The following is a 15,882-nucleotide window of genomic DNA, read 5'->3' on the forward strand; positions in this document are numbered from 1 at the left end:
CCTAAGAAAATAATTTACTCTAAGCAAATAGTTATTTTAACAGAAAACAGTTAAAACAACAAACATAGCCCTCTGTAATAGGGAAGAGAAAAATGAAATTCTCATACAAATGCCTTTTCCAACTGTAGCCCTTTAAAGAAGTGCCATTGCAGGTAGTCTTCCCTTGGCCTGTAACAATAAGCAATTCTGTATTTCCGCATCACAGTTCTCCCCACTCTGAGCAGAAATTCAGATTATGTATTTCCAAAGACAGAGTATGCATGCAAAGGAAAATCTGGGGGAGGAAAGAAGAGATTCTCTAGAGATAACAGAAAAATAACAACCTATCTCTGAACCCTGCAAATCACAACAAATTCAAGTTGTGCATGCACACTTTTGTCTTGCTGTCAAAGAATATACCCAACAGATAACCATGCCTAGATGCTGACCATCGCTGCTTAGGCTAAGAGAAAAGTGGGTTCCAGAACACACACGACCTGTGATGCATATGCTTGAAGTTCATTCCCATATCCATAAAAGGAAAGGTTTTACTATAAAGCAGGGTCTCCAACCCCACAAGGTTTGGGAAAAGAGGGCAAACCAAGTGCTGATCAGCGCTCTCATAATTGCTTTGCTGCCTCAACCAGGCCTGTGCCTCCAGAGCTCAATTATCCACTTTAAAAGATAATTTTGGCAGCTAAGTAGATGTGCAGGTTTTGCTGACAGAACATCACAAGAGAAGAAAGAATCGGGTGCCCTTTGGAGTTTGTGCATCAAATAATACTGTACAGTGTCCCTTAGTAGCTCCAATCATGGGTTGGAAAAGCTCTCCAGAACTCAGACAAGTGTCTTGTCCAGACCTGGTTCCAGAAATTCCTTATCTGGAGTTATTAAGGACTGAATCTGATAAGATAAGCCCTTCATTGAAAGCATGTGCCCTACAAGTGAACTATGGTCTCTATTCAGGAGAAATGTGAAGATACCAACAATTGCTCCCAGTAAGTGGTTGCAACTATTACATTTTGGGGATGGAAAAAAAACACTGCCACAGGAATTGGCTTTAGGTTTAATCTTTCTTTGGCTCATCTTGTGCAACTCTAAAATCTTAACTGTATATTACATAACTATCTGAAAGCTAGGCAGGAACGGAAAGCTGAAACAGTGTTCTGGTCTTGTAAGCCAAAACAGGACTAAAGGCATCTAGATCATCAGAATCACCTACAAGCCTTGAAGAAATTTCAAAACAAAGTAAAGCCATGGAAAACATGGTTGTCAACAAAAATACAAAACAACAACATTGAACAAAAACCTCAACGATTTTAAATACAGTATTTGCACAAATGTTCTGACTTTACCATCACAGATATGAGGTTGAATTCTGTCCTATTTCAGTATTTTAAAAGTATCAGTGTTGTTCATACCATTATAGAATTATGTAGACAAAAGGCAAGGGCAACTCCAAGGAACTACAATTTAGATGTTGAAAGTGGTAAGAACACAGAAGAGAGAGAGAGAGAGAGATGTAAAAGAAATACAGATTTAGCTAGGCTTAATTCTGGTTGCAGAGAAGGACTAGGTCGACATGAAAAGGCTATGATAGTAAAAATAAATTTTGAGGAATGATTTAGAAGATAGCAAGTGTCTCGTTCTTTAAAAAATCAGTAACTTTGTATAGCAGATGATGTTAAAATGGTATGATTGTAACACCTAGCTAATAATACCCATGAAGTTCCCTGAGCTGTAATCTGCATCTTATCAGCAGAAATGTGTTAGTTTCATAGGCTTACTTTTTGTCACTTATTTCTTGTAAATGAGTGGGCAATTTTCTACGAAGAAAAATAACTTCTTTGAACAGTAGGTAAGAGGGTGGGTGGACTCAAACAGCACATTAAATCAAACTACAGAATTGGTCACAAAAAGATGCCAGAAAAAAACACACAGAGACAATACACAGAAAGGATGTTTGTGTATTTCTCAGTGGAAATACTCTATCTACAGTAATACAATAAATGGATCCTAATGTAACTTCATTATAAGCATAATACAAAATCATTTCCCGCACTTCCCGCTATATTATAAAGCTAACTATGAAGCACTGCTATTTAATGTAAACCACAGGTCTTTAAAGCAAGGATAGGGAATCTTTGGTCCTCAAGAATTTTAAAGCTAAAACCCCCACAATTCCTTACCACTGGATGAGTAGCAGTGATGGTAGCTGTAATGTTAAACATATAGGGCGCGTGACAGACCACCCATTGGGGCCCCTCCGAGGCCCCAATCCGCCACTTTCCAGGCCGCGGGGAACCTCCAAAAGGCCGCTTCCCCGCGGCCTGGAAAGGGGTGTCCTTGGGGTTTCAAGTCCCGAGGACACCCGATGGCAGGGAGGAGAAGAAAGGGACCACTCGTCCCCTTTCTCCTCTGCGTCGCTGGTGCAGCCATGTAAAGGCTGTGCCCAGCGACGCAAAGCTGGAAGGAGCTCTGTTTCAGAGCTCCTTCTCGCGCCGCGGAAAGGGCACTCTAGGTACCCTCGCGCGGCGCGACAACACCACCGCGCCACCTCATCTGGAGGTGGCGCGGTGGTGACGTCATAATGGCAGCCCCCGTGTGGAACGGGCACCGCCATTTTGTACGGACTGGGTCTGTACTAGGGTTAGGGGCGTCAAGAAGTGACGCCCCTTTCTAACCCTAGTACAGACCCAGTCCATACTTTTATGCCCGTCTGTAACGGGCCATAGAATTCCAAAGTTCTCCACCCCTGCTCTAAGGTTGTCATTACTAGCCTTTTTGACAATGAGGTATATACACAGATTATATAGTATTTGAGGAACTTACTTGATTCAAGGGATGTTACAAGAAATTAATATCAGAGAAAGTCCTTTCCAGCATTCACAAAGAGAAAAAAGTGAAAGGAAAAAAACCCTACCAGAGGACAAGAAGGCCAGTGAAAAGCTCATTTTTCCACCCTCATAAAAATAATTTCTAACCAATATTGTCAAATACATAATTTCTGCCTCTTGTAGTTTGTCATCCATCAAGTTTATGACAATAATACAAAAGAGGTGAGAGATAAAATTAAAATATGCAAAATATGTGCTATTCTGATGTTATATATTTCCCTTATCATCATGTGTTCCTAAATTCTGGAAAAGTTTCTGATGCTTTTTTTTTTTTTTTTTAGAATTTAAACACACAACTGTCTTCACACTTTTGAACAAATAAACAAATCACCCTTTGACTAAGAATGGGAAGATCTGTAAAGTTCAATTTCTTATTTTTCTAGCTTGCAGTTTGTTCCATTCCACCTCCATACAGGTCTAAATGTTTCCTATGTAAATTAATGCGCATGGGGGAGAGGGCTATTGCCTAAAATACACAACTTTGCAGGCTGCTTTCTCTTGTATGATGCTTTTCACTACTATACATATTGTGTATGCTTTACTTTGAAAATTGTCTTGCAAAATCTGGAAAAGATATAACTTACTGTGATTTGCATACTAATTTGTGAAATGCAGATTAGTTAAGTATGTATCCAATGTGAGTTGAATAAAATACTTCCTCATTTCTTAATTCAAACTCACTCTTCAACTTTTGCCCAATTACTCTTATCTTTATGTTTTACATTAGCATCATCACTGGATTACAACTTCCTCGCCACTGACTGTGATGACCAGGGCTGCAGGGAACTGCATTACAACAACTTCTGGAGAGTGACAGAATTCCCATCCCTGCTCTAGGAGCATGCCATTGGGAGCTGCAATTCATCAGGAATATAGAATATTCCCTATACTGTACCTATGTTAGGCAGTATGAGGCAGGGGAGGGAGATTAACATCTATCTCCTAGTATGCTGCTCACCTTTGGGAACTAAAACTCTCAACACCCAGAAGTGCAGTGTCCTCAGTGGGGCTAGCTTTCCTGGGCCCTTGCCTTGACCAGTAGGAAAGGCAAGGACAAAAACAAAAGGCAAGGACAAGACAATAGATACTTCCAGATCTTTCGTGAAGCACTGGATTGCTAGTGAATCATTTTCTCTTGGGAACTCCTGTTTCAAAATAGCTATCCTCTCCCTCGGCAGGTGGGACACAACCTCAGCAGACCAGACAAGAGAGTGTCAGGCCAAAGGTTTCCTACACCTGCTTAACGATAAAGGTTTCTGTTACCAACTGGTTCTCTTCCAGCCCTAGGGGTGAAACAGATGGAAAAAACTAAGTGGTTTCCAGCTGCTTTGAAGGCAGGGCATTTAGACAACACACACATTAAAAGCGGCTGGAAACTCCAGAGCAAAAAAACGTAGCAAAAAGAAGCTGGGATACTCCAACTCAAGGCAAAAAATGCACATCTTCACACCTGCAGGTAAACGTCCCAGCATGAATGCAGGGCTGTGGCAAAGCAGAAAAATCAAAGTGCAACAATTCCAATGGATGTAATTAAAACATGCTTAAACCAGGCAGTCCAACAGGGGAGAATGGGGTGAAGGGGGCATATAAGGAGGCCTGCATGATTGTGCTTTGCCAATGTATCAGCACACCAATGCACAAATGCCCTGTACCGGTGAGGCATCGCACATGTGACTGTGTGGCAGTTCAAAGGGGCAGCCATACAACAGAATGGTATCTGGGCATCTATGGGGGGTAATTGGAGGTCACGGGTAGTGTGTTTCTGCAAAGGTGCGCATGCATGGTGGGGGAGATGAACAAAAAAAAATATTATCCAGTGGCACAGCTTGACATCGGGCCTTGAATATTCAGCCTGCCTTGAGAGCGGGCTGTGCAGACAGCCTGGTTTAAACCTGCTTTCGGGAAAGCAGGTTCAAGCCACTTTTTCCTGCCTGTCTGCTCCAACCCTCTTTCCAACCCTTCAGGTTTCTACGGAGAGACCCACTTCCTCAGTTTTTCTTCATTCTTCTGGGGTCCATCAGTACTCTGTACCTGGCCCTATGTTTACATTTTCTTTGTATACTCTGTCTGTAAGAAGCTTCTCCACTTTCCATGATTATAGCAATATCAATAGCAAGTACCTTTCTATACTGCTTATCCATGAACTAGCACTTCCTGAGTGCCCCCAACAATCTGGGTACAGTACTCATTTTTCCAACCTACAAAAGGTTGCGTCAAGGAGCCTTCTGGTATCGAATTACAACGTTGTGGCTGCAGTACCAACATTTAACCACTGTCCTACCAGGGCTCCTTTCAGTTTTCAGTACATACATACTGTCCGTCAACATTCACCTGTTTATCTCTACCTCAGTTTTTCACTCTCTGTTCAATCCTGTAAACTTTGACTACCTCTCATAATCTTGCCTAGATGCTTAACTGTCTCAAGCTATGTCCAAGACTGAACATATCACTACAACTGTAATTACCTTTCAGAATGTGTGACCACTTCCCTTATATCCTTCAAGTTTTCTTCAATATTCACCTATCCCAGAAAGCACCTGGATCGTTATACTAGTTCCAATAACTTTCAAGAGTGTTTATCAATGTTCTGTCTTTCAGATATTTTGGATTTCAGCTCCAAGATATCCCAGTGAGCATGGCCAGTGGTTAAAGATTTGGGAGTTGAAGTTCAAAACATATGGAGGGCCAAAGCTGAGAATCATTTCCTTATCACAGATATGCCAAAGAATGTGAAACCAACATAATCACATAATTCCTCCATTTATCTATCCCTCTATTTTCAGCATCCTCTGTTTTCCTTTATCTGCTTTAGCTTGCAAGCTTATCAGGACCTGCCATACCTGTTTTCTTTAAAACACAATACACATAGTTGGTCATGTATAATCAAATAACAACAATTCTGCCCTAGGCAAACACATGATGCATTTGTTTTTCTAGCAACAAAACTGGTTAAAATAATAATTCGGTGGTGGTGTGTCTTTCAAGTCATTTCTAACTTATGGCAGCCCTAAAGTGAACCTATCATAGGGTTTTCATGGAAAGATTTGTTCAAAGGAGGCTTCCACTGCCTTCCTCTGAGGTTGAGAGAGTGTACCTAGCCCACAATCATCCAGTAGGTTTCTGTGGCTGAGTGGTAATTCAAACTCTGGTCTCCCAGAGTCCTAGTCCAACATTCAATCCACTACACCATGCTGGCTCTCTAAAATAATTATAGTGTTTAGTTTTTTAAATAATAATAGTTGTTGTTGTTTATTTAAAAATAAAAGAACTGGCTCTAATAAAAGAAGAAGCTGTTTTAAAAAGTGTTGACATCATAGAGCACTTGCCAAAAGGGCAAGAAATTATGCGTGTATGTGATCTCCTCTGACTTTACAGTCAGACACTGAAGTAAGCAGAGTATTCTATTGAAGGCTAAGCCAAACAGGAAAATAAGGCAAACTTACATCAACTTGTATTCAAAGGCTGCATTTAGACATAACATCGAATCAAGCGTGCTGTCAGACTCTTCTTCAGTCCATTAGCCTTAGGCTCATGAACTACTGTTTCCATTTCTTCAGGCACAGCTTTGAGATCAAAAGAGCCTGTTTCTGTTTTTGATTAACCTTGCATTAGCATTTAGTTCAACCCCTACACTGTAGTTAATATTATGTCTAGCTGAAACAACTTATTTGAAGCTGGTTTGTTCCAACCAACCATTGCTGTTGGGTGCTTGCCTAGTAATTTTCAACCTTAAGAATACCTTAAGACAAACCTATCACAGGGCTTTCTTGGCAAGAATTATTCAGAGGTTTGCCACTGCCTTTCTCTGAGGCTCAGTGTTTGTGACTTCAAACCCTGGTCTCTCAGAGTCTAGTCCCAAACACGAACCACTACACAATGCTGGCTCTCTCAATTAACCACAGTCAAGGTTAATTATAACTATCTAGGTTTGGATGACACAGCAAGGTGCAGTTGAACAAAAAGACAGGCAGACATTTCATGGCTGTATCAGAGTAAAGGGGGAGAATACTGCCTATGTAAGCCCAAGGCTTGCTAAATCTGACTCTTGTATTCCTAAACTACAGTATATGGTTACATATAAAAGCAGCTCATTATTTATAATGAGAGCAGGACCTTTAAACAGTGAAATAATGAGACAAATAAATAAAACAGGGTAGCACTGGACTGACTGAATAATAAAGATACAGAACCTCAGTGGAGATAAAGTGATCTTATTTCAATTTAAAGATCCATTTGAAATGTCTCCCATAGTTCATCAAATGGCCAAAGCACAATGGTAATGGATTGATCTACCTGCTGAAGACTCCAGGTGCAATATCCAGTTATCCAGCAATATCTAGACAACAGGACAGAAATAATCCTCTTACAACAACAACATTATTTTCACTAACACCAGAAACAGAAAAATGTATGAACTGCAGGGTAAGTATTGGTGAACAATTATTAATAATCAATTTTAAAACATGTTATAACTGCTGCTCTAGGCAACTGGGAAGTCCTACTGAGTTCACTAGGCTCATCATCTATACCCACCTTTTCCCCAAAATTGGAACTCAAGGCAAAGGTTAACTTTCTGACAGAGATTATTCCTTTTACATGTGTTCCCCTGTTACCATATACCTAACATTACAAGCAGAGGCACATTTGGATATGCAAACATCCAAGCTTGAATTATTGCCAGTCTTTGAAAGCAAAACAACTTAAATGTCTATTAGGACTGGAAATTGATCCATTAGAAGTTGAACCAGCTCATCACTGTGTGTATATAAATTACACAGTTCTGTGTACTATAATATCCAAAATCCACAAAACAGTGATGCCTTTATTGGGCAACCAAAACGCATAAAATATATGTCACAAGCTTCCAAAGTCAAGAGGTAGGTGGTGATGTTCTGAGTATGGAGGGATATCTATGTAGGCAGGCCACTCCTCTTTCTGGCCATGTGGTAATGGGAGACAAAGCATTTTAAACTCTATTAGCAAAACAAAAAGGTATGTCCTATAATCCAAGATGTCTCAGTCCTTTGTGAGGCCACAAACCCCTTTATTAGACAGTTTGCTACTTCTTTAAATATCATGGTTGAATAGTATGGAATCCTGGGATCTGTTGTTTGGTGAGATACTTACAATTTTCAGTTACAGAGTTCTAGTCTACCCTCCTGAGCTACAATTCCCAAAGTATCAATATAAAATTAAACTGTCCAAAGGAGGGCGACTAAAATGGTGAAAGGTCTGGAAACCTTGCCTTATGAGGAACGACTCAGGGAGCTGGGGATGTTTAGCCTGGAGAAGAGAAGGTTAAGAGGTGATATGATAGCCCTGTTTAAATATTTGAAGGGATGTCATATTGAGGAGGAAGCAAGCTTGTTTTATGCTGCTCCAGAGACTAGGACCCGAAGCAATGGATGCAAGCTACAGGAAAAGAGATTCCACCTCAACATTAGGAGGAACTTCCCGACAGTAAGGGCTGTTCGACAGTGGAACAAACTCCCTCGGAGTGTAGTGGAGTCTCCTTCCTTGGAGGTCTTCAAGCAGAGGCTGGATGGCCATCTGTCAGGGATGCTTTGATTGGGATTTCCTGCATGGCAGAGGGTTGGACTGGATGGCCCTTGTGGTCTCTTCCAACTCTATGATTCTATGATTCTATGATTAAACCCCAATCTCTCTTGTCTCAGGATACTTTGGTATCTTCTAAGTGCCTCGCCCAACTACAAATGTCAGGATGCCATAGGATGGAACAATGGCAATTCAGCTGGTACAGATATACCAGGGTAGTGCAGATACACCCTCTATCAAGTTGCTTTAAGAGTTAACAGCACTTGTAAAGCACTGTTATGCTGCAATATCTTAATAGGTAAACAAGCCAGGACCAGAGACCAGGAGAGAAAGTTACCAAAAGCTTATAAATAATATCAGTTAGCTACCAGCAGAGGAGTTAATGCCATGAGAAAAGATCTTGCTGATATGGTGCTATGAAAGGATTTGATATACAGAAAGACTTGACATTACTGATAATTCTGGTTTCAGAAACACATTTCTCAAAATAAAGTGCCACTAAAACTATTCTTAGAATTGTGATTAAAGTAGGATAAAATTCAAGGGGGCATCTTGTATCACCTATGCAATTTCATTTATATCTTGCACACACTCTAGTTTTAGTTTAAAAAGAGGTAGGTAAAGTGCAAGTCTTCAAATTTTGCTGGATGATGACTCCTAACATTTCATAAAATGGAGTGTGTTGGCTAGGGATTAAGGGAGTTGCAGTTCAACTTCGCTTCCATCATAAAAGATTTGTTCGTTGTGGCAGGAGGACCCTCAAAATTTGGGAAACATATGGGAACCAGTGTGGCGCAGTGGTTTGAGTGCTGGACTGTGATTCTGGAGACCAGGGTTCAATTCCCAGCTGAGTCAGGAGATCCACTGGGTGACCTTGGACAAGTCACATTAGGGTTGCCATAATTCTGGACCTCCAAACTGGGACAAATGTAGGACAAAAGTAGGACAAAATTTTCAAATGTAGGACACATTTTTTTATTAAAAAATGGAGGACACGCAAAAAATTGATGATTTTTTTAAAAAATGTTAATATAAATGCATGTTTCTTAGGCATGATCAAAATGGAGGACATTTTGGCATTGTTCCTAGACAGATGCCAGAAATGTACTTCCCTTTCTGGCTAACCTCCCCCCCCCCCATTCCAAACAGCATATTTGGGCATTGAAGAGGAGAAAGAGTGGAAAAGGCAGAGGAGGAGGAAGAGGAGAAGAAGAAGAGGAGGAGGAAGAAGGGGAGGAAGAGGAGGAGGAGAAGAAGAGATGGAGAAGAAGAGGCGAAAGAAGATGAAGAAGAGGAGGAAAAGGAGGAAGAAGGAAGAGGAAGAAGGGGAGGAAGAGGAGGAAGAGAAGAAGAGATGGAGAAGAAGAGGAGGAGGAAGAAGATGAAGAAGAGCAGGAAAAGGAGGAAGAAGGAAGAGGAAGAAGGGGAGGAAGAAGAGGAGGAGGAGGAGAGGAGGAAGAAGAGGAGGAAAAAGATGAAGAAGAAGGGGAGGAAGAGGAGGAGAAAGAAGAAGAAGAGGAGGAGGAAGAAGGGGAGGAAGAAAAGGAGGCAGAAGAAGAGGAGGAGGAGAAAGAGGAAAGGCTCTTTCCCCTGCCTGGCTGCCTCTGTCGCCAACGGAGGAAGCCAGGCAAGGGAATGGGGCCTCGCTGAAGCCAAGCCCCAAACCCCTGCCTGGCTGCCTCCGTCGCCATTTTGCCCCCACCCCCGGGATTTGCCCCCCCCCCCAGAAATGGAGGCAGCCAGGCAGAGGTTTGGGGCTTGGCTTCAGCCGTCCTCCAAGCCCCAGCCAAGCCTGGAGGACTCTGCGATCGCGGAGGAGCCCCCAGGGCATGGCTGGGGCTTGGAAGACAGCCGTCCTCCAAGCCCCAGCCAAGCCTGCAGGACTCGCTGGGGGGGGGAGTCCCGGGGGCGGGGCCAAACCAGGGCGGGACCGTGCGGGCCCGCCCCAAATCGGGAAAGTCCCGCCCCCAGGCGGGATATGGGAAGCCTAAGTCACATGCTCTCAGCTGCAGGGAAAGAAAATGGTAAACTTCTTCTGAACAAATCTTGCCAGGAAAACCCTGCAATAGGCTCACCTTAGGGTTGCCACAAATTGGAAATGACTTAAAGGAACACAACAACAATAAAATGTACAAAACCCCCAATAAATAGCTTCAGGTTTATAATCTACTCCCATTTTGTAGCAATGTAAAAGCGAGCTAAAGGCAAATTCCCTTCCATTTCAACTAATCCCATTAAGATTTTTATCTAAAACACCATAAAGCCATGTTTTAGTGACACACATGACCTTAACTCCAGGTCACTGTCCACCACCCTCCTGTCTCAAATAAATGTATGTGTGTGTCTATGAGCCTTCAACTCGCCTACAGCAGCCCCATTTATTTCATAGGATTTTTTTAGGCAAGAAATTACTCAAAGGTGGTTTCACCAGTTCCTTCCTCTGAAATATAGCTGAACTTTTGGAGCCTTTAACAGCAATAATATTTGTCGGTGTACAGACCGCCCCTTTGGGGCAGCCTGCACCCGCCCCCCCCCGACGGATCGGGGCCTCAGCTGCCACAGGGGCAGCCCTGAGGCCCGATCCTCCGCTTTTCCAGGCCGCGGGGAAGCGGCAAAAGGTCAATTCCCCGCGGCCTGGAAAGGGGTGTCCTTGGGGCTTCATGCCCCAAGGACACCCCGACAGCAGCGGGGAAAAAGAGAAAGGGGCCGCTTGGCCCCTTTTTCCTTTGTGTCGCTGGCACAGCTGTGTAAAGGCTGCACCTGCGACACAAACAAAGGAAGGAGCTCCATTTCAGAGCTCCTTCCGGCACCGCTGAAAGGGCGCCTATGGCACCCTTTCAGCAGCGCCAGAAGGAGCTCCGAAACGGAGCTTCTTCCTTTGTTTGTGTTGCTGGCGCAGCCTTTACATTTGGAGGCAGCGTGGCCATGACATAATGGCGGCGTCCATGTAGAAAGGGCAAAGCCATTACAACATACTAGCGTTGCGGGGCGTCTGGAAAGGACACCCCGAGGCAACCCTAGTATGTGTGCAGGCTGGCACAAAGCGCTGGTCTGTACAGCACCATTTATTTCTTACCCACCTCTCCCTATCGAACCTATAATAGGGAGAGGCGGCAAACAAATAAATATTATTATTATTATTATTGAGGCAGAGAACAACAACAAATCAACAATTAACAACATCAGCTAAAGCACATTAATTAAAATATGCAACAGTTTAAACAGACAAATAAGATAATAAATAATAATAAAAGCTTTATTTTTATACCGCCCTTCTATCAATCAGGGCGGTGTACAACATATCAACAAACACAGAATGCAATAGAATAACAATAAAAATACATTAAAATTACATTAAAATACCTTTCTAGCCAGTTCACCATTGCTGTCAATTGGGGGCGGGGGGGGACTAACTAGGACTTATTTCAGGGAATGCTTGCTTGAACAGGATGGTTTTTAGTTCCTTCCTGAACTGTGCCAGGAAGGTGGTCGAGCGGAGCTCTATGGGCAGCATGTTCCAGAGGGTCGGGGCCGAGATGGCAAATGTCCTCCTCGCAGTGGAGGATAGTCTTGCCCCTGGGACCCTCAGTAGCTGCTGCCCAGATGTTCTGAGTGTGCGGGGCGGATTGTATGGGGAGAGGCGGTCCTCAAGGTATCCTGGGCCCAAGCCAAGATGCACACATTTTAAACCAGTCCACATTTAAAATTCAACATCTTAATTCACAATTTAAAATTATCTGGACAAGCCTGCCAGACAAGATCTGGCATATACAGTCAGCCCTCCATGTGTACTAATTCTTTATCTATAGATTCCACCATCCACGGCTTGAAAATATTCCAAAAGTGAGTCCAAGCAGACCACAAGTTGAACATGAGTCAACAGTGCGATGCGGCAGCTAAAATGGCCAATGCGAATTTAGGCTGCATCAACAGAAGCATAGTGTCTAGATCAAGAGAAGTAATAGTGCCAATGTATTCTGCTCTGGTCAAGCCCCACCCGGAATATTGTGTCCGATTCTGGCACCACAATTCAAAAAGGATGTGGAGAAACTGGAGCGTGTCCGAAGGAGGGCAACTAAAATGGTGAAGGGTCTGGAAGCCATGCCCTATGAGGAAAGACTTAGGGAGCTGGGGATGTTTAGCCTGCAGAAGAGAAGGTTAAGAGGGGATATGATAGCCCTGTTTAAATACTTGAAGGGATGTCATACTGAGGATGGAGCACGCTTGTTTTCTGTTGCTCCAGAGAACAGGACCTGGAACAATGGATGCAAGCTCCAAGAAAAGAGATTCCACCTCAACATTAGGAGGAACGTCTTGACAGTAAGGGCTGTTTGACAGTGGAATACACTCCCTTAGAGTGTAGTGGAGTCTCCTTCCTTGGAGGTCTTTAAGCAGAGGCTGGATGGCCATCTGTCGGGGATGCTTTGATTGAGATTTCCTGCATGGCAGGGGGTTGGACTGGATGGCCCTTGCGGTCTCTTTCAACTCTCTGATTCTAAGCAAACTTTGATGTTGCTATTTTATGCAAGGGACACTGTTTTACTCTGCCATTGTATATAACGGGACTTGAACATCCATGGATTTTGGTATCCTTGGTGGGGAGTCCTGGAACCAAACTGCAGTAGATACCAAGGACCCACTCTTTAACAATCTTGCAAAACTGAAATGACTTGGATCTGTTGTTGTTGTTAAGTGCTATCGAGTCGATAGACCCATGGCGACCCAACAGATGAGACATCTCCAAGTCTTCCACTGCTTTTCTTATGTCCTGTAAATTCATGCCTGTGAGTTCCTTAATAGAGTCTATCTTTCTAGCATTTGGTCCAAAACACATTGCAGAAATAATCCCGTTTGAGACCGTTTTGACTGCCCTGGCTCAATGCTAGGGAACCCTGGGAACTGTAGTTTTGTGAAACGTTTAGCCTTCTCTGGTCCAAACACACTGCAGAAGCAATCCAGTTTGGGACTGCTTTGACAGCCCTGTCTCAGTGCTAGAGAATCCTGGGAACCATAGTTTTTGCGGTACCAGAACTCTGACAGAAAAGGCTAAATTCGTCCAAACCAAGGGGAGAAGAAAAAACAAAGTGTGGGTGCACTATAAATCACTAAGTACAGATACCAAGAAACAGTAAGATACTGCACAAAATTTAGTTAGACTCTTACAAATACACGTATAATTAAACAATTATCAATGGGCAATAAAATATCTGCTCATCATAATAGTGGAGAACAATCAGTGTTAATTATGAGCCCAAAACAGATATCCTTGCAAGGATATTATTGTAAATAGTACGGAGTAATAAGATGGGGGGATCATCTTCTCAAAATGGTAAATCCATGGCAGTCAATATAAAGCAAACAGCACAGTAATTCCAATCAGATGAAGAGCAAGGTAACCGGATGGCACTGGCAGCAGTGGCACCAGTAACAAACATAAGTCACCTTGCAAGGATTATACTGCAACTTGCATGGAGCGGAAAGATGAAAACAAATCCTCTTCTCAAAATGGTAAATCCATGGTTATCAATATGAGGCAAGCATATCAGTCATTCCAATCAGGTGAAAAGCAAGGTGACAGAGTGGCACTGGTAGAGGTAGCACAGGTTATTTCTGCAGTGTGTTTTGGACCAGAGAAGGCTAAATGTCTCACAAACACTACACTTCCCAGAACTTTCTAGCACTGATCCAGGGCAGCCAAAGCGGTCTCAAACTGGATGATTTCTGCAGTGTGTTTGGGAGCTCTGTCAGAAAGCTCTAGTACCACAATAATCTACCTTTCCCAGGGTTCCCTAGCACTGAGCCTGGGGGGGGGGGGGTTTAAAGCAGTCTCAAACTGGATTGTTTCTGCAGTGTGCTTTGGACCTCTCTTTCTACATCCCTCCACCTTCCCTGGCATTACTCTCTGTGGGATTTTTACATACCCCTTTCTACACCTCGCACACCCCTTTCTCAGCCGGGAGCCACAGTCCGCGAAGGCAATGCAGCAAGAGGAGGAGAGGGAGGCCATTGACTAAGCTCCTAAGGAACTAGCAGCCCTTTCTGGCAGGGTTGCATGGCCTCTCCCTCTTAAACCCAATCCAGCCAGACTGGTCCCAGATCGATCAAAAGGGAGGCAGGAAAGATGGCTTAGAGCGAGGAACTGAGCACCAAGGGCATTTCACTGAGGCGATGCTGCGGATCTCCAGAGAGAGGGGTTGCCATAGCGATCGGCTGGTGGGATGCTGCTGTTGTTCTTGTGCGTCTTCAAGTATGGCTCCCCTAAGATGAACCTACCATTGGGTTTTCTTGGCCAGTTTCTTCAGAGGGGGTTGCCATGACCTTCCCTGAGACTGAGAGAGTGCGATTTACAGAGAGTCACCCACTGTTAGATAAAAATCTCACAGGGTTAGTCAAAAATCAAGGGAATTTGCCTTTGGCTTGCTTTTGTATTGCTCCAAAATGGAAGTAGGTGATAAACCTGATGCAACTTATTGAGGGCTTTATAGACAGCAGTTGTTGTCGTTGTCGTGTGCCATCAAATCATTTCCGATTTACAGCTGCCCTAAAGCGAGCCTGTCATGGGGTTTTCTTGCCATTGCCATCCCCTGAGGCTGAGAGAGAGCGACTCCTTGCCCAAGGTCACTCAATGGGGTTTCCATGGCTTTGCCTGGATTCAAACTCAGGTCTCCAGAGTCATTATAGTCCAACGCTCAAGTTTCAATAATTATTATTATTATTATTATTACAAGCAAACTACAAATCCCAGAATTCCATAGCATGGAACCACAGGGGTGAAAGCGGTGTCAAACTGGGTTATTTCTCCAGTGAGGACGCAGCCTCTTGAGACCGTTCTGACAGGCCTGGCTCAGTGCTGCTAGGGAATCCTGGGAACTGTAGTTTTGTGAGGCAGTTAGTTTTTCTCCTGTCGAAGAGCTCTGGAACTAACTGCCTCACAAAACTACAGTTCCCAGGATTCCCTAGCAGCACAGGGCAGTCAAAGCGGTCTCCAAACTGGATTGGAACAAAACGGGTCTAAAAAGCGACTAGGCCGCGCGTTGCTATAGAAACGGTGAAAAGGGGGCCCGGGTTAGAACGGCCGTTGGTTGCCATGGCGACGGGGGGCTGCGCGCGGCGGAAGGAGCGCCTCACCTGCCGAACGTTCGATTCATTCCAGAGTCGCCGCCGCCGCCGCCGCCGCCGCTGTTGCCAGGCAGACGCAGGTTGGTCCTCAAGCTGAAGCCCTTCTCCAGCTGCGGAGGCGCCGAGGCGGCTGCGGAGGAGGAAGAGGCCAAGCGCTCATGCTCCAACGTGACAGACTCGTTCCGCTTTCTCATGCCGGCGGCGGCGGCTCCCAACGCGCTCCAGGGAAGAAGATGATGATGAAGACGACGACGCCTCCGTGCCCAAAACGCCGCTACATCTTCCCAGCCCCAGCCCTGCCACCCAAAGATGAGCGGCCCCGCCAATCACG

At 44.1% G+C, this 15,882-nt stretch overlaps 1 protein-coding gene across 1 annotated transcript in view; it reads right to left on the reverse strand.

The window, feature by feature from the left end:
* Positions 1–15,882, reverse strand: part of LOC149310464 (lysophosphatidylserine lipase ABHD12) — a 51,341-nt gene extending 35,459 nt beyond the window's left edge. The window contains exon 1 of the mRNA XM_089528992.1: positions 15,561–15,882. Coding sequence (XP_089385118.1) covers positions 15,561–15,745 — 185 coding nt within the window. The 5' untranslated portion in view covers positions 15,746–15,882. The remainder of the gene's footprint in view (positions 1–15,560) is intronic.

Source organism: Sceloporus occidentalis, unplaced genomic scaffold (genome assembly GCF_023333645.1).
Source record: "Sceloporus occidentalis isolate IW3139 unplaced genomic scaffold, rSceOcc1.0.p SCAF_6, whole genome shotgun sequence".
In the NCBI taxonomy this organism is placed as follows: domain Eukaryota; kingdom Metazoa; phylum Chordata; class Lepidosauria; order Squamata; family Phrynosomatidae; genus Sceloporus; species Sceloporus occidentalis.